The sequence below is a fragment of the Dendrobates tinctorius genome, unplaced genomic scaffold (genome assembly GCF_039654945.1).
Source record: "Dendrobates tinctorius isolate UK_male_01 unplaced genomic scaffold, ASM3965494v1 ptg000103l, whole genome shotgun sequence".
NCBI classification, from domain to species: domain Eukaryota; kingdom Metazoa; phylum Chordata; class Amphibia; order Anura; family Dendrobatidae; genus Dendrobates; species Dendrobates tinctorius.
Window position 1 is genome coordinate 7,777,770 of NW_027361771.1, and position 26,259 is coordinate 7,804,028.

Consider the following 26,259-nt stretch of genomic DNA (forward strand, 5'->3'; position numbering starts at 1 on the left):
TGGAATCCGAGTACTCCAGCCATTTTCCCCAAGTAATTTCAAACTTATACCCTCTATTATTGCTGACTGCTATCCTCTTTTCCATACTACAATTATGTCGCATCTTGGCCCTTATTTCTTGAACAGTAGGAACCTGCGAAGTTTTCCATTTGCTCGCAATACACCCTCTAACCACAGTCAAAAATTGTATGGTTATTATTACATCGTTATGGTCCATATCTTCCAGGCCTATGGACAACAAGGCAGTTTCGGGCCCCAACTCCACACCATAGCCCAGTATCGAGCTTAAACATTGTTGTGTCTCCGCCCAGACAGGCTGAATCAGCCCACACTCCCACCAGACGTGAAGCAACGAGCCTGGCTGTTTATTACACCTCCAGCACTCGTCTGATAATTAAGGATAAATTTTCTGTAAACGCGTTGGCGTATAATACCATCTGTATAAAATTTTTCTTGATATCTCCAAGTGATTAGTACAGTGGGACATTTTTTTGTGTATCTGAAAAGAGTAATCCCATTGTTCTTCCCGAAAATGTGTTTTTAAATCAATTTCCCATTTCCCCACAAATGGTAGGGAGTGCGGGCCGCCTACGTCATTCAAGACCTCATACGCCCTTGATATTCCCTCTTTTGTATCTTTGTTGACTTCAAAGAAGTTTTCGTATGGTGAGACCAATTCCTGTTGATCTGTTTTAATACTTGTTAATAGGTGTCTAATTTGGAGGTATTTATAAAAATCCCTCTGATGTACCCCAAACATTCTAACTAGATCACCAAACGGTCTAAGGACCGAGTTATTCATAATATCTCCAACTTTAAGTAGTCCCTTCGAGATCCAGTCTCCCAAATCCAAATTCTGGATCAAGTTACCCACTACATTCATAGGAAGCTTATGTATTCTTGTAGGGAGTAATTTTTGTCCTATTGTCTGCATTAACCAGGTGTTTGCGCCTGCTCGTATCGTGGGGTCTTGGCAATTGCTCCTTTTTGGCCAATCGAAGATGCCACATATACGAGGCCATAGAAGGATGCCCCACTATTTGCGCTTCCAGTTTTACCCAAGCCTTTGTGGAGTTTCCATCCCACCAACATCTTAACTGATCTAACAACGTAGCACGATAATATGCTCGTACACATGGACATCCCAGCCCCCCACGTCTTATTGGCAAAAACAAGAATTTCGCTGATACTCTCGCTCTCCGTTGGTTCCATATGTAATTCATTAAAGTGGACTGGAGCCTTTGGAGGGTGTGAAGTGGGACTTGGACAGGCAAGTTGCGAAAATAATATAAAATTTGGGGTAATACCATCATTTTTACCAGGATATCATTGCTTTGGAAAATGACTGCAACTCCTTATGGATATTCTACAGTAAACGTGCGTAATTTATTTTCCCCAGATTTTTGATTGGGTAAGTTAATTGAATCCCTAAGTATGGAATTGAGTCAGCCCTCCATGTCAAAGGATATTGTTCCATTAGTTTCTGCTTTGTAGTCTGTGGGATACCCATGTCAAGAATTAAACATTTACTTAAATTAATTTTGTAATAGCTAGCTTTTCCGAATTGGGTAATAAGTCTAAATATATGGGGCAGGGATACTTCAGGATTCGTGACACATAATATAACTTCGTCAGCAAATAGACCTATCTTATTTTCCATAGTGCCCACTCTGATCCCAGAAATTTCTTTCTCCATTCTTATAGCCTGGGTGAATGGTTCCATCAATAAGACGAATATCAATGGGGAGAGGGGGCACCCCTGCCTCGTTCCGTTTGTGATATTAAACCCAGGAGACAAATACCCATTTGCATATACCTGGGCCGAAGGCCCAGAGTATAATGCCATAATGGAAGACAGAATGGGTCCCCCAAATCCAAAACGTCTAAGCGTCCTTTCCATAAATCCCCAGTGGATTCTGTCAAACGCCTTCTCCGCATCCAATGACAGGAGCAGAGAAGGCGCACGACTCCCCTCCACCTCAGCAATTAAATCAATAAGGCGTCTGGTTCCGTCACTGGTTTGCCTGTTTTTGACAAATCCAACCTGATCCCAGTGGATCAACTTGGGAAGAATGTCTAGAAGTCTCAGGGATAGTACTTTAGCAAATAGTTTGACGTCCGTGTTCAAAAGCGAAATTGGTCGAAAGTTTGCCGGGATATTTGGATCCTTTACTGGTTTGGGTAGGGTGATAATATGAGCCTTCAGCATTTCTGCTGGAAAGGCTCCATTCTTGGTGGCTTCTTTGAATACTCTCGCCAAGTAAGGAGAGATCAGATTTTTATATTTTACATAATAGTTGTTTGGAATGCCATCTGGTCCTGGGGCCTTATTTAGCTTCAAGGTATCAATAGCTCTATGAATTTCCAATATTGTGAGTTCCTGAGATAATGTTTCTATCTGTGTGGGTGATAGCGTGGGTAAGCTTATTGAGTCTAAGAATCTCCCTATTTCTGCATCACTTGGTTGGTGGGTTTGATTATCTCCTTTTAAATTGTATAAGGATTCATAATAGTTGGCAAATTCGTTTGCGATTCTCTGAGGGGGAATTGCACTTTTTTTTGCAATTTCACCACACTTGTAATTTTTTTCCCTATTTTACAGTACATGATATGTTAACCCCTTTACCCCCAAGGGTGGTTTGCACATTAATGACTGGGCCAATTTTTACAATTCTGACCACTGTCCCTTTATGAGGTAATAACTCTGGAACACTTCCATGGATCCCGGCGATTCTGACATTGTTTTCTCGTGACATATTATACTTCACGATAGTGGTAAAATTTCATTCATATAACTTGCGTTTATTTGTGAAAAAAACTGAAATTTGGTGAAAATTTTGCAATTTTCCAACTATGAATTTTTATGCCCTTAAATCACAGAGATCTGGCACACAAAAAACTTAAGTAACATTTCCCACATGTTTACTTTACATCAGCACAATTTTGGAACCAACATTTTTTTTTGTTAGGAAGTTATAAGGGTTAAAATTTGACCAGTGATTTCTCATTTTTACAACACTATTTTATTTTTAGGGACCACGTCACATTTGAAGTCACTTTTTTGACTAGTCTATATGATAGAAAATACCCAAAAGTGACACCAGTCTAAAAACTGCACCCCTCAAGGTGCTCAAAACCATATTCAAGAAGTTCATTAACCCTTCAGGTGCTTCACAGGAATTTTTTGAATGTTTTTTAAAAAAAAATAAACATTTAACTTTTTTTTCACAAAAAAAATTATTTCAGGTCCAATTTTTTTATTTTACCAAGGGTAACAGGAGAAATTGGACTGCACAAGTTATTGTGCAATTTGTCCTGAGTATGCCGATACCTGATATGTGGGAGAGAACCACTGTTTCAGCGCATGGCAGAGCTCGGAAGGGAACGAGCGCCGTTTGACTTTTTCAACGTAAAATTGGCTGGAATTCAGATCAGACGCCATGTCACGTTTGGAGAGCCCCTGATGTGCCTAAACAGTGGAAAGCCCCAACAAGTGACCCCATTTTGAAAACTAGACCCCACCAAGGAACTTATCTAGATGTGTAGTGAGCACTTTGAACCCCCAAGGGCTTCACAGAAGTTTATAAAGTACAGCCGTACAATTAAAAAAATCATATTTTTTCCAAAAAAATGATCTTTTCACCTCCAATTTTTCTTTTCTCAAGGGTAAAAGGCCCCAAAAGTTTCATTTGAGGGTATCCACATTAAAATTGGATGAAGGGTGTAGGAGTTTCAGCTCCTTAACATGTGCCACCCTGTTTTTAAAGGGACCAAAAGTAATTGGACAATTGACTCCAAGGCTATTTCATGGACAGGTGTGGGCAATCCCCTCGTTATGTCATTCTCAATTAAGCAGATAAAAGGCCTTGAGTTGATTTGAGGTGTGGTGCTTGCATTTGGAAGGTTTTGCTGTGAAGGAAACATGTGGTCAAAGGAGATCTCCATGCAGGTGAAACAAGCCATCCTTAAGCTGCAAAAACAGGAAAAACCCATCCGAGAAGTTGCTACAACATTAGGAGTAGTAAAGTCTACAGTTTAGTACATCCTGAGAAAGAAAGCACTGGTGAACTCATCAATGCAAAAAGACAACAGTGGTGGATGATCGCAGAATAATCTCCATGGTGAAGAGAAACCCCTTCACAACAGCCAACCAAGTGAACAACACTCTCCAGGAGGTAGGCGTATCAATATCCAAATCTACCATATAGAGAAGACTGCATGAAAGTGAATAGAGGGTTCACTGCACGGTGCAAGCCACTCATAAGCATCAAGAATCAAAAGGCTAGACTGGACTTTGCTAAAAAACATCTAAAAAAGCCAGCACAGTTCTGGAAGAACATTCTTTAGACAGATGAAACCAAGATCAACCTCTACCAGAATGATGGAAAGAGAAAAGTATGGCGAAGGTGTGGTACAGCTCATGATCCAAAGCATACCACATCATCTGTAAAACACGGCGGAGGCAGTGTGATGGCTTGGGCATGCATGGCTGCCAGTGGCACTGGGTCACTAGTGTTTATTGATGATGTGACACAGGACAGAAGCAGCCGAATAAATTCTGAGGTATTCAGAGCCATACTGTGTGCTCAGATCCAGCCAAATGCAGCCAAACTGATTGTCAATCTGTATTATGAAATGATGACCAATGACCCAAGACATAAAGCCAAAGCAACCCAGGAGTTTATTAAAGCAAAGAAGTGGAATATTCTTGAATGGCCAAGTCAGTCACCTGATCTCAACCCAATTGAACATGCATTTCACTTGTTAAAGACTAAACTTCAGACAGAAAGGCCCACAAACAAACAAACAGCAACTGAAAACCACCGCAGTGAAGGCCTGGCAGAGCATCAAAAAGGAGGAAACACAGCGTCTGGTGATGTCCATGAGTTCAAGACTTCAGGCAGTCATTGCCAACAAAGGGTTTTCAACCAAGTACTAGAAATGAACTTTTTATTTACAATTATTTAATCTGTCCAATTACTTTTGGTCCCTTTAAAAACAGGGTGGCACATGTTAAGAAGCTGAAACTCCTAAACCCTTCATCCACTTTTAATGTGGATCCCCTCAAATGAAAGCTGAAAGTCTGAACTTCAACTGCATCTGAACTGTTTTGTTTAAAATTAATTGTGGTAATGTCTAGAACCAAAATTAGAAAAATGTTGTCTCTGTCCAAATATATATGGACCTAACTGTACGAGGCCCATTATACTGTATAGAGCACTATGTGGTGCCCATAATACTGTATGGAGGACTATTTGGAGTTAATCGACTTTTGTAAAAAAAAGTACACTTTTGAAGATAAATGTACCCTACCTGTAGAAATTGTCAATATCCCATTTACCTCTAATACTACAGGTACTGAACCTGTGGACCCTTGATCACCTGAATCCCCTCTGCTGTTTGGTATTGTAGAATTTACAATAGCTATCACTCATGTAATGTAAGAAGTCAGTGAAATCTTTGGCATTGTACTATACCTACCTGCCATACCTGTGTATCATGAATCGGGGTGTGTGTTAAAAGGGCTCACTGAGATTCTTTTGCCTGAGACCCACTAAAACCTGGAGCCAGCCCTGTATGTCTGTCTGTGCATGTGATTTTATTTGTGTCTTTGTACATATGTGTATACATATATATGTGTGTGTGTGTGTGTGTGTGTGTATGTGTGTGTGCGCGCGCATCTTTCTATATGTTTCTGTGTATAGGAGTATGAGTGTGTGTGAGTGTATATATACACACTTGTTATTGGTTCATGTATGACACTAATTGTAAAGAATACGAAAATCAACGAGACTCTTTAAGGCTGGGTTCACACGTAGCCGAACTCCAGCGGAAGTTACCGCGAGAATTCCGGAATTCTATTCTGCGGGAAAATTGCATTTTAAATTCCCACGAATTTTCCACGGAAAAACTAGCGATTTGCAAGTGAATTAGCTTGCAGAATGCTAGCGTTTTCCAAGCGATCTATAGCATCGCTTGGAGAACTGATTGACAGGTTGGTCACACTCGTCAAAGATAGTGTTTGACTAGTGTGACCAACTTTTTACTATTGAGGCTGCCTATGCAGCATCAGTAGTAAAATGATCTAATGTTAAAAATAAAAAAAATAATAGGGTTATATTCACCTTCCGACGTCTCGCGCAGTGTCCCCAGGCCTCCACGATGCTCCGGCAGGTCCCGTTCCCAGTGATGCATTGCGGCAATGAACTTTGATGACGTCGTGGTCTCGCGAGACCGCTACAGAATTGCGAGACAGCGACGTCAGCAAAGGTCATTATCGCAATACATTACTGGGAACGGGACCTGCCGCGTGTATCGCTGAAGCCTGGGGACGCTGCGTGGGATGCCGGAAGATGAATATAACCAGATTTTTTTATTCTATTTTTTTACTGGGATATGGTACCCAGTGCCTGGAAGACAGTCTCCTCTCCTCCGGACCGTGGGTACCATCCGCAAATGTTCTGCTTTTTTTTCGCATGGTGGGCACAGCCACATGCGGAAAGTAAGCAGAACAATGCATTCCTATGGGTGCGGAATTGCCACGATTCCGCAAAATAATGAGCATGCTGTGTAATTTTCCGCGCTGCGATTCCGCCGCGGGAAAATTTGCAGCATTAGCACAGCATTGCAGAATCCCATAGGATTGCATGGGATACTGTTTTGCGTTTTCTCGGCAAAATTGCGAGTTAAAAACCGCCGCGAAAATGCGAAAAAAAACCGCGACGTGTGAACGCAGCCTAAAGGTTTATTCACCAAATAAGTTATCTTCGATACATAGGATCCAAACAATGCCCCCCCACCCCCACCCGAGATTCGGAAAACAGGGCTCTGCAGTCTCGTCCTGGATGGAGCAGAGTTGTTCATGCTCAGCCTCTGCTCTCCATTATCTATAGAGCTGCTGAGCGCTGCGCTCGGCTATTTCCATCAGTTCCATAGACAAAGAAAAGAGCACAAGTTATGCACGCACCCTTCCCATCCATTCATGGCTGAGCTACAGAGTCCTATTCTCAGGATTGCTGGGGGGGGTCACAGTGGTCATTCCCCTCAACAATCAGTAAGTTATCTTTAACCCTGATGATAAGGGATAACTTGATTTATTTGGGGAATAACCCTTTAATCAGACACCAATTTAATATAATATATACAGTGGGTGCGGAAAGTATTCAGACCCCTTTACATATTTCACCCTTTGTTTCATTGCAGCCATCTGGTAAATTCAAAAATTCATTTTTTTCTCATTAATATACACTCTGCACCCCATCTTGACGGAAAAAAAAAATAGAAATGTAAAATTGTTAGAAAATTTATTAAAAAAGAAAAACTGATATGACATGGTCATAAGTATTCAGACCCTTTGCTCAGACACTCATATTTAAGTCACATGGTGTCCATTTCCTTGTGATCCTCCTTGAGATTGTTCTACTCCTTCATTGGAGTCCAGCTGTGTTTAATTAAACTGATAGGACTTGATTTGGAAAGGCACACACCTGTCTATATAAGGGCTCACAGTGCATGTCAGACCAAATGAGAACTATGAGGTCAAAGGAACTGGCCAAGGAGCTCAGAGACAGAATTATGGCAAGGCACTTATGTGGCCAAGGTTACAAAAGAATTTCTGCAGTACTCAAAGATCCTAAGAGCACAGTGGCCTCCATAATCCTTAAATGGAAGATGTTTTGGACCACCAGAAGTCTTTCTAGACCTGACCATCCAGCCAAACTGAGCAATCGTGGGAGAAGAGCCTTGGTGAGAGAGGTAAAGAAGAACCCCAAGATCACCGTGGCTGAGCTCCATTGATGCAGTAGGGAGATGTGAGAAAGTTCCACAAAGTCAATTATCACTGCAGCCCTCCACCAGTCGGGCCGTTATGGCAGAGTGGCCCGACAGGAGTCTCTCCTTAGTGCAAGACATATGAAAGCCTGCATAGAGTTTGCTAAAATACACCTGACGGACTCCCAGACTATGACAAGGAACAAGAAAGGCCAATGCACAATGTGGCGCCTCCAGGAGTATGGTCGCCACAGTGGCATTGCCTTCCTCCAGGGAGGGTGATGGCAGGCTTGGAGGCAATGAAGGGTCTCTCTAACAGTTAACCATGTCATGCAACACAGTTCCCACTCCAGGCCAGCAGAGGGAGCTCTGAACCAGAATTGGGGGAGGGAGGGCCAGGAAGGGAAATGAGGAGTTAGCGCGAGGAGGGCAAAGAGTGTAGACGTGTGGAGAGAAGCTGGAGGTTGAGCTGAGGATAGAGAGCTCCCTCCCAGTGATAGCGCATGATCTGGAGCCTGGTCTCCACGGTTGTATGGATACTGCAGGTCCTGCAACAGAAACCAGAGGAATAGGAAGCTGTAAATGCTCTATTCCCAACTAAGACTAGGAGGGACAACAGCGACGGGTGAGCCAAGAGAGATAGAGGGCTACAGCTGTCTGCCATACGAGGTAGTTCTAAGAGAAGATAAGAAGGAGGAACTTCAGTGTAACACAGTACTGGATGTACCTCGAGCCAGCGCTAGGAAGGAGACTACACAACCCATCTGATAGAGAGATCCCTGAGTTACTTCCAGGCTAGCCTGCTCCTGTGCTATCTGTAACCAGGACCCTGGACTGCGTTTGCCAAGTAAAGGTAAAGAAACTGCACCATGTTGTGTCCTTGCCTCCTTCCTGCAACATCCTCAGCACTGCTACATCTCTGTGCCAAACACTGCACCCTCTTCCCCAACACCTATCTACACTGCCCTGGGACCAACAGCCCTGCCTGTGGAGGGCTACAACATCATAGCTGCACTACACCATCAGTCCCAGAGGATCTGCATGCAGCGTCGGCTTAACATCTCACTTGCCGAACACCACAGGTGGCGTCACGAATCACTCAAACTATATTTCGCCACTCAAACCCCTTTTACATGGGCGCCCAGGGCCACAGACCGGGTCACCACTGCTGTGACACTTCCCTCTGAGAGACCGGCCCGGTACAGAGTACCCCACAGCCCTGGGAGGGCGACCCAATTAACAGTGCACACCTGTAATGGGATATAACAAAGACTACTTTATTGTCACAAAAACACAGTCATAGTTAAAACCATATTAAAAACAGCATCATAACACCCCATCTACAGGAAGACAATCCTCCTGATAAAGTGCCAGGTAAGTATACAGTGTATCAAGCAAGAATTAACAATAGGCAGATAGCAATGTAACAGATAATCATAAGCATATGTGTATATGTACACAAAAACTAATGCCTGATATTATCTAGCTGGCCAGTGAAAAGAAAGCCAGTATGTGGAGTATGGGACTGGTCAGAAAAGGATAAAGATAAATAAGCAACGAGTGGGCGTCCCCTCTAGTTGTTGTTAGCCAATGAAAAGAATAGTCCCATACAGAAATCAGAGGCACAATATTACAACCAAACCCCTCCCTACTATATGCAATGGTGGCTCAATACAGGAAAGCAGCACTGGAGGGAAACTTAGAAATATTTAATAAAGCAATCAAGAGAATGAAGGGTTAACAATGCCTGCAATACCAAATGGATCCAAATGTGCCACGTAGAGGCCTGGAAATAATCCAAAGAGGCACTCCAAAAGCATGTCCTGTGAGCCTTCAAGTGGTGTAAAGATCCCTGCAAGGGGAGGAGGGGGGGGGGTCCCTAGGTGAAAAGGAGCAGGTGGTGTAGGAAGAGGGGAGGGGGTGTGTGGGAGAGCCCAACACTTATCGGTGTGGTGCAGCTTCATCAGGGGAAGTGCTGATCAATGACCTATGTAGTCTTTAAGTAGTAGTTAAGATAAAAATAGCTTGACTACCGATGCGTTTGTCCTCCTGAACCAGAGCAAAAGGCATGGAGCTGGGCCCGGAAGTGTGATGATGTGCAAGCGTGGCAATGAGGTGAAGAAACAGATGACGTCATGAAAAGGACCACGCATGAGCCACAAGAGGTCAGCCTGGGGCATGCCGGAGAATAGCAAGGTGCGTGCGCGGTGTGTGGTCGCACACACAAAAAATGCCAAAGCGCATGCATGCGCAGTAGAAAGGCATTGGTCGCTGACCAATGAGGCAGCTATGATAATGCAGGGGAGTAGAGATAAAAGAACCAGGCACCGCAATGAATGGCAGTTTATGCAAATGAGGGCAGGTCTCATCAGAGACTTGAGGATAAATGAAGGTGAGAACAATATGTATGAAGGGTTGCCTGAGGCTGTGTAGGTATAAGTGCAAGGGGGCAGGCCTTTATAATGGCAGTCATGTTAAAGCAGTGGATCGCAAATGGGTGCAAATTGTGCAAACATATGCTGACATGAGGGCATCAGGACTCTGCGACCATTCTTGACTGGCCCAGCCAGAGCCCTGACCTAAACGCAACTGAGCATCTCTGGAGTGACCTGAAAATGGCTGTCCACCAACGTTCACCATCCAACCTGACGGAACTGGAGAGGATCTGCAAGGAAGAATGGCAGAGGATCCCCAAATCCAGGTGTGAAAATCTTGCATCATTCCCAAGAAGACTCATAGCTGTACTAGCTCAAAAGGGTGCTTCTACTCAATACTGAGCCAAGGGTCTGAATACGTACGACCATGTGATATTTCAGTTTTTCTTTTTTAATAAAATTGCAAAAATTTCTGTTTTTTTCAGTCATATATATCTTAAATTGTCTGTTATCCACTTCCGTCTGGATGTCCCCGAATCCCACAATCCACCGCGCCGCACGTATGCTGACCGCCATATTGGAATACCCAAGTGATGCCGCTCGGATCCAGGCTGCCGCTGCAATCCCGACCGCCACTGGAATCCCGGCCGACGCTCGGATCCCGGCTGCCGCACATCTCCAGATCAGGTCACAAACCACCACCTCTTTCCTGCCGGCTGTGACTGCACAGAGGTGGGTGGCCAGACAGCGGCGGGACACACACACACTTCCCTCCCAATGCGATAGCATCGGGCACACCTCCGCTGCGATCCCAACCACCGTTGGAATCCCAGCCGCCGCAAACCACCCTCTTTCCTGCTAGCTGTGACTGCACGGAGGTGGATGGCCAGGCAACGGCGGAACACACACATACTTCCCTCCCAATGCGATAGCATCGGGCACACCTCCGCTGCGATCCCAACCACCGTTGGAATCCCAGCCGCCACAAACCACCCTCTTTCCTGCCGGCTGTGACTGCACGGAGGTGGATGGCCAGGCCACACACACACACACACACACACACACACTTTCGTCTAGTAATAATAATGTTTAATTTTCTGTAGCACTAATATATTCCTCAGCGCTTTACAGTTTTGCACACATTATCATTGCTGTCCCCAATGGGGCTCACAATCTAAATTCCTTATCAGTATGTCTTTGGAATGTGGGAGGAAACCGGAGAACCTGGAGGAAACCCACGGGGAGAACACAGATGTTGTCCTTGGTGGGATTTGAACCCAGGACTCCAGCGCTGCAATGCTGCAGTGCTAACCACTGAGCCACCATGCTGCCCGTATATGCAAACCTTTTGGCAGTCCGTTTTCTTTAAATTAAATATATTCTAAAGCATTTTTGTTAAAATTACTTCTTGCATGATAACAACTTCATGCACTTTCAATTCATCACCAGGAAAATGGCATCACAACAACAACCAGAAATGCAAAACTTTTGGTTGCTTCTGAACATGCACTGTTTGTGTTCAAATCAGATATCACAAGGACAGTACATGAACCAATGCCATTTAATAGCATTGAAGAGGGCCGTTGAGATTAGAAATTATTTCACACAGACAATGTCTATGGCCAAGTGTCTATGTGGAAAGGAGAAAAAAATATCATAGCATGCACTATCCTTTTCCAGATTTCACGAACTGTCCATTTAAGTCCATGGGTGTGCAAAAAAAAAAAAAAAAAGCTAATCCTGTATAGGTCATCGGTACTGCATGAGTTTGTTTTTTTTTTTCAGATACATTTTCACTTTAATTCCAATGTATTAATTATTTATTTTTTTTTGTTAACTGTTGTAGCATGATATGAATGACATACAAATGTAAGAAAACAGACATACAGATGACACAACTGGCATCAATACAAAAAAAAAAAATCTTTCTGGATGAAAAGTGAATGACTTCTTAAATGCTTGTAAGACTTATTTTAACCCCTTAGTGACAGCGCCAATTTGGTACTTAATAATCAAGCCAATTTTTACAATTCTGACCACTGTCAGTTTATGAGGCTATAACTCGAACGCTTCAACATATCCCACGGATTTTGAGACTTTTTTTCGTGACATATTCTGCTTCATTGAAGTGGTAAAATATCTTCAATATAACTTGCGTTTATTTATGAACAAAACGGATATTTGGCAAAAATTTGGAAAATTTTGCAATTTTCAAACTTAATTTTTGTACCCTTAAATCAGAGAGTGGTGTCATACAAAATAGTTAATGAATAACCCAAATGTCAAATTTACACCAGCACAATTTTGGAAACTTTTTTTGTTAGGACGTTACAAGGGTTAAAAGTTGACAAGCGACCTCTTATTTTTCCAACAAAATTTAGAAAACCTTTTTCTTTTTAGGGCCAACCTCACATTTGAAGTGAGTTGGGGGGGGTGTCAATATAACAGAAAATACCCAAAAGTGACACCATTCTAAAAACTGCACCCCTCAAGGGTGCACAAAAGCACATTCAAGACGTTTATTAACCCTTCAGGTGCTTCACGAGAACTAAAGCGATGTGGAAGGAAAAATTATGAACATTTTACTTTTTTCACAAAAAATTTACTTTTGAACCGTTTGTTTTTGGGTATCAGGAGGAAATGGACAACAAAATTTATTGTGCAATTTCTCCTGGGTACGCCGATACCCCATATGCAGGGCAAAGCCAGTTTGGGTGCATGGCAAAGCTCAGAAGGGAGGGAGCACCGTTTGACTTTCTGAATGCAAAATTGTCTGGAATCATGGTGGCGCCATCAGACCCCCTGATGTACCTAAACAGTGGAAACCCACTAATTCTAATGCCAACCCTAATCCCAACACACCTCTAACCATAACCCTAATCGCAACACACCCCTAACTCCAACACACCCCTAACCCCAACACAACCTTAACCACAATCCTAACCCTAGCCCCACTCTAACCCCACCCTAACCCAAGTCCCACCCACTTTAGCCCAACCCTAATGGAAAAATGGAAATTTTTATTTTAGTATTTTTAGCTAACTAAGGGGGTGATAAGGGGGGGGTTGAGTTACAATTTTTTTTATTTTGATCACTGTGATATACCCTATCACAGTGATCAAAATGAACCAATGGGAAAATTTTCCCTATTGTTGGGTGCCGACCAGCAGATCTCCGCGGGTGCACTGTGCATGCGCCCACCATTTTCCCGGGGTACTTCACGGGGGGTTGCAGGGACAACGGACATGCCGGGAGGCGGGGGGAATTGGGGGACCCTATTTCCCTCTCCTCTGATGTGTGATTTAAAAAAAACGATCCGAATCATGTTCTCTGGGGTCTCAGCTATCCCCGGTAGCCGAGACCCCGGAGAAATTATGACTCGGGGGGGCCCTATACCCTTATTCCTCAGCGCCATTAAAAAGTGCCGCTGTGGTTTAGGTACCCTTAACTGCCGCCGTTAAAAAGACGTATCGGTGGTCATTAAAGGGTTAAACTGGTTTGCCATTTGCACGACCGTACGGCAGTATAAATTAGGTTGAGTTCCATGTAAGCTGAACAATATGGAAAGAAAAGAGTTAAAACAGGTTAGTAATAATGTGACCAAGCCCAATTAGAAATTTACCTGTATGCAGAATGTGATAACTTTAACTTCCAGAGTGCACAGAGCAGGAGTGGGGAACCTCAGGGATGAGCTTTTCCCACCTGGGCAGATTGCCAGGGACCGTAGTGCTTGAGCCAGCAGATGCGCTTTTAATGGCTGCAAGCTATTAATTTCTTCTTACTCTGCGAGCACGCGCATATGGCCGAGATCACACTACTGTTTGTGATGCGAGAAACTCGCACGAGTCTCTCACATTAACACCTGGCATTGCCGCCGACACTCGGGACCGGAGCTGTGGCTGCATGTATTTCTATGCAGCTGCAGCTCTGGTCCTGAGTGTCGGCAGTAGCGCTGGGTGTTGACGAGAGAGACTCGTGCGAGTTTCTTGCATCACATACGGTAGTGTGATCCCGGCCTATAGCGTTCACTACTGAATGCTGCAATGCGTGAAATAAAAGATTATGCTGCGACTCTGGCCAGTGCCAGCTTCAGGACATACTTTGTGGCTGGAGTTAGTGCTTGATGCACTCCCATCCCACAGAAGAGGACCGCAGTCCCAAAGTGTCCCCTGTGAGGTCTATACTGCAGCCCCATGTCTCCTGTGATGTCTAAACGACAGTCTCAGTGTTCCATATGTCATGTATATACAGCAGTCTCAGTATCTCCTATGTTATGTATCTCCGACTGCTTAAGTGTGTATAAGTTTAACGTGAGCAGTGATGAATTTCTCACTGAGAGGAGACCTGCAGTGTAATATATATTTGTGTTCGGTAAGACTTACTGCTGTGAGTTCTTTACAGAACTTATCTGCACTCCACACAATCTGGAAAACCAGTTACCAGTAGCAACATCATCCATACCACCTAACATCACAGCCACACCAGCATCACATTAGGGGTGAGCTAATTAAACATTTGACCAAATAATTTTCAAGCTGATAATTTTGTACAGCCCCCGAAGGATGGTATAAATATCCAAATGGAGGGTTTTTTTTGCATGTAGTTTCAATAAAGTATTGTTTTCTCTGCTGCAGCTCTGATTATCTTCATTACTCATGAGGTCTGGCTAACCCCACCCCCATTGGAGTAAATCTGGCACTCGCATGGGGTGCAACTGTAACAAGGTGGCACGGGGTGGTAGTCATATCCGAGTCCACTGGGTCTAAGTCAGTGAGCACCCCGGCCCATTGCACATGAAAAGACAGTTCCAGTTCCAGGTCACAGCGGGTTACCTCAGAATTCATGGCTGCTCTCCCTGTTGGAACGGTGTCCTCCAGATGCACAACACATCACACTCTTTAGGGCCCAACAGTGGCAACTTGTTTAATGAAGATAAAGTATGGAAGAAGGTAACAATTCCTGAACTGTCCCTATTCAAAGATGCTGCTCCTTTGGCAGCAGCAGCAAAAGAATCAGCTCCCAATGTCTCCTGGGAGCTCACAGTCACCTGGAGGGCACTATCACAGTTCCCGTACCATGTTCCACTGCCCGCCAGTCCTTGGCAGCTTGAAGTCCACAACTAGGGGGGGTCCCTTCTGTCCCAGACGGGAATCCACATAAACCCCAAATGGGGGTCCTCACTTTTCCAGATGGGAACACACTTATGCCCTAGACGGCGGTCTCTTCTGTCCCAGGCAAGGAGGCACATATGCCCCAGACGGGGCCACACCTGTGCCCCAGACGGGGACACACCCTGCCTCAGGCCTCCCTAGGCTCTGCTCCTGAAGCAAGTGTGGGGAAGGTGACTTGACGGACAGATGAGACTGGTAGTAGGAGGGGACGGTTTGTGCACTAGAGACGGAGATTGACAGGATGGAAGGGTGACAGCTGGGAAAGGTGGATAGGAGAGTGCAGTACCTAGAAAAGACCACAGCTTAGGACTTAACATCAGCTTAAGGCTTGAGAAAAGCTTAGTCATGGGGGGCGGGGAGATAGGAACCCAGGAGGGGAATTCCCGGTGAGAGAGGGGAGCTTAAGGCTTGAGAAAAGCTTAGTCATGGGGGGCGGGGAGATAGGAACCCAGGAGGGGAATTCCCGGTGAGAGAGGGGATAAATAGAACAGGATAGGGTTCCAGGCAGGCTAGTCCAGGGAGGTGCTCGGTAGAAGATGGTGAAGAGAGAAGAGCTTGACCAGGGGACGGACAGCAAAGAGACAGGGGGGTGGCCCTGACCCGACGGACCGCAGGACAGACGAGGCTCTGGGGGTACCGATTGGACGACGACCTCGGGCAGGTGAAGCGCTGGTGGTAAATTGGTCTAGGACAGCCCCAGCGAAAGATCCGCGAGGGATGTTACTTCGACTGGAGCCAAGGTGAAGGTACCCGGGCCTGGAGACAGAGAACTGTAAAGAGGCTGCGGTGCGTGGTTGTGGTCGTCAGGAGGACGACGAATAAATCCGGAACTGTTACTATTGAAATCTGTCTCCGTCTCGTCCTTGCATTGCCTGGTGTCTGTGTCATCTGGACAGGATAAGCAGTGGACCATCTCCCAATCCCGGCCCCTACCACACAGGAACTTCCTGCTTCTTTGAGGCTGCTAACCCAGCCCCTTTCATTAACTCTCTCTGTCCCTGCACTAATCATGTCTAATACAGTGCAATGGCAATATACATTGACATGACAGATATAAAACACTTTACATTACACAGTACATATGAGACATGGGACATTAACTCAATTAAACAGAAGGGAACCATTCAGGTGCCGCACGGGCTACATGTGCCTGATATACAGGAAGGCACGTGAGGTTCCTTGCTACCTCCTAACACGACTGCGATCAGGCCTGCGAAAGAGGGGGACTCACCAGGGCAAGAACCATTTTCAATTGGGTGTGTGTCATTTGAAGTACCTCAAATTGAAATCTATTGCCAGGGTGAGAACTAATGGCTCCCTGCATAGCACTTACTATAGTTTATTCTTCTCTCAGATTATTCTTATGTTTGTTGACAGACTCCATTCAAGGACTAGCCATAAGGCTATGTGCACACCTTGCAGAATTGCCGCGGAAAAACTAGCGATTTGCAAGCGTAATTAGCTTGCAGAATACTAGCGTTTTCCAAGCGATCTGTAGCATCGCTTGGAAAACTGATTGACAGGTTGGTCACACTCGTCAAACATAGTGTTTGTTGAGTGTGGACAACTTTTTACTATTGAGGCTGCCTATGCGGCATCAGTAGTACAAAGATCTAATGTTAAAAATATTAAAAGAATAAAAATCGTGTTTTTCTTACCTTCAGATGTGCCGCGCTGCGTTCCCGAGCATCGCGATGCTCCAGCAGGTCCCGTTCCCAGTGATGCATTGCGGCAATGACCTTTGATGAAGTCGCGGCCTTGCGAGAACGCAATGTCAAAGGTCATTATCGCAGTGCATCACTGGGAACGGGACCTGCCGGGAGCATTGCGGAGGCGTGATGACGCTGCGAGGGACATCGGAAGGTGAGAATATGACGATTTTTTTATTTTAATTCTATTTTTTACAGGGATATGGTACCCACAGCCCGGAGGACAGTCTCCTCTCCTCCAGACTGTGGGTACCATCCGCAAATGTTCTGCTTACTTTTCGCATGGTGGGCACAGCAAAGGGCTGTCACATTGTAGAAGGATCATCTTTATTCTCATTTGCACAAGGAAAGACTAGAAGCAATGGGATGAAACTGAATGGGAGGAGACACAGATTAGATATTAGAAAAAACTTTTGACAGAGTGATCAATGAGTGGAACAGACTGCCACGAGAGGTGGTGAGTTCTCCTTCAATAGAAGTCTTCAAACAGAGGCTGGACAGACATCTGTCTGGGATGATTTAGCGAATCCTGCTTTGAGCAGGGGGTTGGACCAGATGGCCCAGGAGGTCCCTTCCAACTCTACGATTCTATGATTCTAGGTCAACTGTAACTATGTTATGTTAAAGGGAATATGTCACCTCATTTTTGGCCTATGAGATGCGGCCACCGCCATTAGGGGCTTATCTATAGCATTCTGTAATACTGTAGATAAGCCCCCGATGTAGGAGGACGTCATTGCTAGAAGATGGGAGGCGCCGGACTGGACCGCGACACCCATCGGACCGGACCCCCGGGTGAATATAATCTAAATCGTTTTTCTTATCTTTCAGGTTACATAGGGGGCTTATCTACAGCATTACAGAATGCTGTAGATAAGCCCCTGATGGCAGTGGCCGTATCTCATAGGCCAAAAATGAGGTGACAGATTCCCTTTAAGTGTTATGGTGCTATAGGTGAAATTAATAATAAGTTGTTACCTTGGTAAATATTTCAAATGTGTATTTTTTTTTGCTTTTTTGGGTAACAACTTTAATTGTTAATATTTATATGTTTACTTTTAACATTTTTTTCACTATAATAAACTGTCATATTTGTATATTGTGGTATTCATAAAGAACTGCAAGGTATCCATTAGGATATTCTAAGAGTTAGGGTATGTGCACACGTTGCAAATTTGCCTGTAGAATTTTCTGCACAGAATCTGCATCTCTTGGCAGAAAATGCAGGTAAAAATCTGTGCGCTTTTGCTGCGATTTTGATGCTTTTTTTGTGCGGATTTTCATGCAGATTTGTCTGCATTTTTGTAAACTAAATAAAGATATGTTATTTAACAAAAAAAAAAAATTATTGTGATGTCATTTCTTTGTCCAACCTCTTATTTTACATACTGCATTGAAGAATAATGTTTAATAATAATAATCTTTATTTTTATATAGCGCTAACATATTCCGCAGCGCTTTACAGTTTTGCACACATTTTCATCACTGTCCCCGATGGGGCTCACAATCTGAATTCCCTATCAGTATGTCTTTGGAGTGTGGGAGGAAACCGGCGTGCCCGGAGGAAACCCACGCAAACACGGGGAGAACATACAAACTCCTTGCAGATGTTGTCCTAGGTGGGATTCAAACCCAGGACTCCAGCGCTGCAAGGCTGCAGCGCTAACCACTGAGCCACCGTGCTGCTTACACACACACACATAGATATATCGATAGATAGAAAAAAATCTGTTAGGCCGGGGGTCACACTTGCAAGAAACGCACATGAGTCTCGCACCTCAATACCCGGCACTGCCACCGGCACTCAAACCGGAGTGTTCAGCTGCATAGAAATTCATGCAGCTCAATGCTCCAGTCTCGAGTGCTGGCGTCAGTTCCGGGTATTGAGGTACGAGACTCATGCGAGTTTCTCGCAAGTATGACCCCGGCCTTAAACGCAATATCTGTTTAATTTTTAAGGGAAAAAAAAAATTGCGTGGGCTCCCGCGCAATTTTCTGCGCCAGCCAGGGAAAGCCAGCAACTGGGGGCCGATGTTTATAGCCTAGGAAGTGGTTAATACCCATGGCCCCTTCCCAGGCTATGAATATCAGCCCGCAGGCAGCTGTCTGCATAGCCTTTACTGGTTATTAAAATAGGGGGGCCCTCCAAAAAAAAACAAAAAACGTGGGGTCCCCCCAATAATTAATAGCCAGAAAGGCTATGCAGACAGCTGTGGGCTGACATTCATAGCCTAGGAAGGGGCCATGGATATTGCCCCCCCCGACTACAAACACCAGCCTGCAGCCACCCCAGAAGTGGCGCCAATTCTGGCACTTAGCCTCTCTCTTCCCACTGCCATGTAGCGGTGGCCTCTCACTTTACGGACTACTGCATGAGAAAATTCTCATGTTGCGGTGCAACAGTGACAGGATGAACTCGGATGACCTTTTGGCGGCGGAGTGATACAGTGCAGAGGATTATCTCCGTCATTGTATCACCAGGACCCCTAGAGAGCGGTCACATCTGCTGATGTGATAGCTCTCTACGGGAGATCGTCGTGGGACAATCATTATTAGTTGGATTATGTCGGACACAGGGAGTATATTGTTTATTATTTTAATTTTACTTGCAGATGATCGATGGCTTCCGGGATTAGGTGTATATGGTAATTATGTACTATATGTGTACTCTATGTGGGTTTTCTTTTTTTTTAAACATTCAAACACATTAGCCGGATGATGGGACTACTACTTTCCCATCATTGGCTAATGGTGTCACTGTAGCAGACATAGCCAGATAGGGTTAGTAGTTCCATCGGACGATGCCTGCCTACACACAGACACACACACATAGCCTCGCAGACCCACAGACACAGATTCAAGCAGACACCGGCACACACACACACACACACGCACATACGTAGCTCCGCCCACACACTTTCCTCCACCAGATCTGCAGCGTTTCTCGCACCCACATCTGTAGCAAATCCACAGATCTTTTTTTTACATCTGTGGTTTTGATGCGGATGTGCCTGACTCAATGGAAGTAAATGGGTGCAGAAACTATGCAAATCCGCAAAAAGAATTGACATGCTGCAGAAAAAAGAAAAAAACGCTATGTTTCTGCGCGGATTTTCCCGCAGCATGTACACAACTACTCTCCATTTCCCATAGATTAACATTTTCTGTGCACTACACTGCAGATTTGATGTGAATCCGTGTGGCCAAAAACGCTGCGAATCCACATCTAAATCTGCAACGTGTGCACACAGCCTAAGCATGACAGCATCAAAGAAATATATGAAGCTGTCATACTTGAGTCAGTCAGGAAAGCCAAGGCCAGTCCATGCATTAGAAGTCTTCTTGGACTGGAATCCATGGACGTCTGTATGAGCCCTAAGATAGAAATCGATTTCCTACTCAAACTGGTTCAAAACTAATGAAGTATCAGCTTCTGAGTCAGAAGTATCATGATAGTATAAGGGGGTAAGATATAATGTCTTTCATGCTTCCCTTCCCTCTGATTGTCTTCCGGTTCTTCATGTTTACAGATGTGTTTTATGATAATTGCCTGCAGTACTGCTACATGTATAACTATGTATTACCGCTCATTGCTTATGGTATTGCCACTGTGATAAATTATTTTGTATTCCTGTATTATAATACTGCATGTATATTATGTGTTCTTTGTATAGGTACTGTCAGGGAAATTTAGTGTATCCTTCTTGGCCACTAGATGGGGGCATGCTAGGAGGTTCATAGATCGTTAATTGTAGGAGGGGCTGCTGAGAGTTAAGGTTAGTGTTGAAGAGTGGTTTAGTCAAACGGGGCCAGGGCGCCCAAGTGTCCACATGGGATATAGGCCTGGACAGCTTGGCAGTCACATAACGTTAAGTCGTTATATCCCACGTTACCCAAGGCAACTGCGTGTCTTAGCAGTGGGTCAGAACAGGAAAAGGAAGATGTGGCGTCTCACCGCCTAGGCCAATGCTTTTAGGGCAGAAGTTGGCTGAACTAAGGAGATGAAAGGAGTTGGAGCTTCGACGAGATCGGTACAGACGGGCCGTATGCTTCACCAGGGGTCACCAAACATAGTGATTGATGAATTCATGTCTGGGGCGAAACAGGCTGAAGGAAATGTCATTATAGTGAGGATAGACCTGGAAGGAACTGGGAAGCAATCTAGTACGGTCCAGTCCGGGCATATACTGCACAGAAGTGATAACAAACAAGGGGAAGATGAGGAAGCAAGTAAATGTTACAATGTACCAAGTGTGGATGTAACGTGCGAAATCCTAAGTAAAGAAAGTGTTAAAGTTGTCTTGGACTGTGTCTCCATTGATGGGGGTCGCCTAGAAGAGGGACCGTTATGGCCTGGGAAGTGCCCGGGTGAAGTTGAATCTGGAGACAGTGGCGTATCTAGGGGGGGGGCAGCCGGGGCAGTTGCCCCGGGCGCAGCCAGCAGGGGGGCGCAGTCGGGCCGCCTAATGCAGCAGTCCGCAGTGTCCTCCCTGGCGGCTGCGTTCTGCCGCCCCCCCTGTCCTGTGAGTCGGCGGTTCTCTGTGTCAGCTGTCAAGCTGACAGCCGGCGCAGAGAAGGAGCGCGTGCCGGCTCCCAGGGAGCAATTGTACTGGCTTCTATACAGACGCCTGTACAATTGAAGCTCTGACCACCGGGCCAGAGCGACGTCAGCAGCGTGATCAGGACATGTGATCACGCTGCTGACGTCACTCCCCGGCGCCCAAAGCAAACGCTGGTGGTAAGTGTGCTCCTCTGTGGAGCTGAAGAACCACCGAAGATGGGAGATGAGGGGGAGTTAATGAGTGGAGATGGGGGGGGATTTGTAGAGGGGATGGCGGTTAATGTGTGGGGGTATTTAGAGTGGGGATGGGGGTTAATGTGTGTGGGGGTTAATGAGTGGGGATGCCATGGGGTTAATGTGTGGGGGGATTTGGAGTGGAGATGGGGGTTATTTAATGTGATGGGGGTTAATGAGTGGGGAATGGGTTAATGTGTGCGGGGGTTAATGAATGGGGATGGGGATTAATGTGTGGGGGCATTAATGAATGGGGATGGGGGTTAATGTGTGGGGGTGTTAATGAGTGGGGATTGGGTTAATGTGTGCGGGGGTTAATGAATGGGGATGGGGATTAATGTGTGGGGGTATTTGGAGTGCAGATGGTTATTTAATGTGTGGGGGGATTTGGAGTGGGGATGGAGTTAATGAGTGGGGATTGGGTTAATGAATGGGGATGGGGTTAATGTATGGGGGCGTTAATGAGTGGGGTTGGGGTTAATGTGTGGGGGTATTTGGAGTGGGGATGGGGGGTTATTTAATGTGTGTGGGGGATTTGGAATGGGGATGGGGTACTTAATGTATGTGGGGGATTGGGGATGGGGGGATTTAATGTGTGGGGAGATTTGAGGACACAAAATAAAGAGTATGTATGAGGAAACATTATGGGGGATTGGTGCAGACAGTATGGGGAGCGAATGGGTTAATGTATGTGGATGGACACAGTATGGGGAGTCAGGGATATGTGTGAGCAGACAGTATAGAGAGTGAGGGGGTAAATATATGAGGAGACAGTATGGTGAACAGGTGGGATGCTAGAGGGGAATAGTGTGAGGAGACAGTATATTGCAGACATTTTTATTTAGGAGCATTATAATGACACTTCTATCTTTAAGGGCATCGTGTGGAGATTTGCTGCAGAAGACCGGAGAAGATGGACGTCTACAGAGACGAGATGTGGATGAGAAAACTCATCATGGGGTCTAGAAGAAAAGGTGACTGACTGCAGAGACGACGTCATCTATAAGGTACCTCGATGTAAATGTTATTAGTGATACTGAATAATTCTCATGTTTTTATTTGTTAGGAACATTAAAGGGGTTGTCCAGGTCTGTTGTGAGTCTGCAGTCATTCCTTGTGACTGCAGACGTCTGAATTCTCACAGTGCTCACTGAACGCTGTCAGGATTCTCTCGTGCCGGTAATTTACATACATGCGGTCACATGCTGACTAGACATGTGTGGCCTCACTCAATGAAAATGAACAGAGCGAGGCCGGGCACGTCTAGTTGGAATGTGGCCAGAAGTATATAAATCACATACTTCTGCTGACATGACTGTACATCGGCAAGGGAGAATCCTAAATGTGTGCAGTGCATTCGTTGTGAGAATTCAGAAGCTGCAGTGTCAGGATTCAGCTCTGCAGGTTGCCGTAGTCATCACATGGACACTTCACTCATATGCGATTTTCATGGGTATGGTCCTGTGACAACGAGCTTCTCTTCCTGCTTCTCTCAGTTTTTTACTGAACATTGAGAGCATTAGGAGGAGCAGCTCGTGGGTACATGGCTAAGTGTGCAAGTCGCATATGTACTTGGGGGGGGGGGGGGGGCGCCGAACCAAATTCTTGCCCCGGGTGCCAGAAAGCCTAGATACGCCTCTGTCTGGAGATGCAGGTATGCCAAGGAGAAGAGTATTGTTTCATGTAGGGGAAGGACTGGACACAGCTGCCACCGGAATACAGGTAACGACTACAGTCCTGTCCCTCCCTTACAACAGCAACATTTAATTAATAAATAAAGAACAATTTAAGTCACACGGCAAGTGGTTGACCGCAATCCATGAGCAGCGTCTATAATATTTGTTATGTGCTAGGATTCCCAATGTCAAATCATGATGCAGTTAATGACCATCATAGTTTATTTATGCCCTCATAATATGACATTTGTTTTGGCAACTCCTTGATATGTACGTCGAGGAGTTATTTACTGGCCAAACTGGCTTTTGGTGGAAATTTTAGGTGACTTGTAGGTCAGATAAGTTTTTTTTTTTCTTACACAAGGATTACATTTTTCTGTATCACTATAGTTTAATTGATGCCTTAATATAATAATATAATTGTTATTTGTCCTGTATGAAATCTGTTAATATATCTGAGTTTTTGCAATATTTTTATTATGCATTTCATCAGTTTTAATCTTGCTATGCATGTGTGTACTTATTATTGCTCAGAGTTGCGTAACAAAGGAAATTAATTCTGGTTTATGTTTCACCTAATACACTCTTGGTCAAAAATGTTGGTACCCCTCGTTTAATGACAGAAAAACCCACATTGGTGACAGAAATAACTTGAATCTGACAAAAGTAATAATAAATAAAAAATCTATGAAATTGAACAATAGTGCAAGTTCCACCACTTAAAAAGATGAGAGGCGTCTGTAATTTACATCATAGGTAGACCTCAACTATGGGAGACAAACTGAGAAAAAAAAATCCAGAAAATCACATTGTCTGTTTTTTTTTCATTTTATTTGCATACCGGCTTTTTATATATGTGTGTATACACACACACACACACACATATACACACACTAGCCCCAATTCAAAATGTTTATATAAGGAAAGTGGAGTAAAACACTTTGAAAGGTCACAATTTTTTATTTTTTTGCCTAGCACGGACTTGCACAAAAATGTATCCGCTTTTGGCATTGTCTCATCAGTTTCAGCCAGCCACGCCAAAATGGGAGGAGCTGGGGAAGACAGGGCTTAGCCGCTGAAAAGTCAAGAAAAACTATATCTTATAAATTAGATGCAAAAACAGAACAGACAAACAGAATGTCAAGACAGATGTGAACATAGTGTGCAAACACTGCCAAGAAAGTGTTTATGAAGGAAGCCTTATTAAAACATTTACCTCCCAGTTATATATTTAGGCCAGAGTCACAAAGCTGTCGATTCTCTAACGCAAGATCAGGGCAGATTATAAAGATACTCAACTCAAATTTTGATGCGAGCATCAGTGCACTGTGCTCACATTGTCTCACTGGAGAGAATCGCAGCACAGGTGCGGAGATGACGGAGAGGAATTTCTCCATCTTCTCCATTGCCTGTGTCAGCGGTAATTGCACTTCACTCAGATGTTTCACATGCACCCGTAGACTTGTATGGGCACACATAAGCAGAGTATGGTAATTCTCATGCCAAATCGGCATGAAAGAAAATAAAAAAAAATTGAAGATTTGAGCTGCCTGTACTGTACATCCTGTGAGCGAGCCTTTGGGTGCACGCACAGCATGCCAATTATAAATATAGACATAGGTGCAGGCATTCAGCTCATGTTACCAAGTCTATCATTTGTAAGGGACAGAAAACTTTACAAGACTCAAATGTTTTTGCGGTGGTCACCCAAGGTAGAGGACGGTAATCATATCTTTAGTAGTTGAGTTTAGGAATAGAATACCATAAGAAGACAATATGTACTTCGCAGGACAACAATTTGTTTTTTTTATTTTTTTTTTAAAGGGACAACAACAGTCCAAACCTAGGTCTATCTTATGCAAGTACAGAACAAATAATATCTAATAAATATCTAATAAAAAAAGTACTCATTTTACTTTGCATTTGCTTGTCCTTTTCACGATCGGAGCTTGCAGTCTGTGAATAGAACTATTGTTTGGCAGACTCAAAGGCTGAAAACCTGCATAACCTAGTCCTGCTCACATACCTACATGACTCATCTGTGGGAGCAGCAAATGATCAGGGTATCAGCCTCTGAATGTTTAGAAGAGTTTTCAGTCACTTACCCCAGAGAGATCTTGAAAATGATGGGATTTGAAACAATGTACGGTATATTAGAGAGTAATTGCCAAGTTAGTAAATTATCCCCTATTAATCTTTTATAGGACTGCTGGAGAAAGTATTTCCAGCATTCACATGGACAAACTACATGAAATCAGAACCCTCCTTTAAATGATTGATACAAGGTATTGCTCATATAACAACTAGATTGGTTATCATGATATCAAGCCAATATATTCTATTAATGTTATGACATATGGAAAGGTGATTTTTCTACAAACCTCCTGCATGCAGAACAGCCATCATAATTGATGGGAACCAGGATATCTCTGTGTTTGATGCCTGGAATGAGTTCTGGAGGTCCGTATAAAACACTCCAATGGAGGAAGGAAATCCGAGTGTCAGTCCATGGATTAACATTACAGCAACAAGCACCCCCCATGCCCATGGCCCATCAGGGGTCTCCATTCTGACACAGCCGTCTTCCTCTGGTGTAATCTGCACAATGAGAGGAGTTTGGTGTAAATTCATACTTGCTGTGAAACCACTTAGTTCCAATTTTCAGAACACGCACATTTAATAACATAATGACTAGAATTGCTATAGTTGGCTATTTAGAGATATTAACCATGCAAAATGAAATGTCCATTAGTAGAGTGTCTG

General features: G+C 44.4%; 1 protein-coding gene across 2 annotated transcripts in view; it reads right to left on the minus strand.

Moving 5' to 3' along the window:
- SLC16A5 (solute carrier family 16 member 5) overlaps window positions 1-26,259 on the minus strand; it is a 123,116-nt gene that overhangs the window by 57,715 nt on the left and 39,142 nt on the right. For both annotated transcript variants that reach the window (XM_073588033.1, XM_073588032.1), the window contains exon 3: window positions 25,878-26,094. In XM_073588033.1, the coding sequence (XP_073444134.1) occupies window positions 25,878-26,064 (187 nt within the window). In that variant the 5' untranslated portion in view covers window positions 26,065-26,094. The remainder of the gene's footprint in view (window positions 1-25,877; window positions 26,095-26,259) is intronic.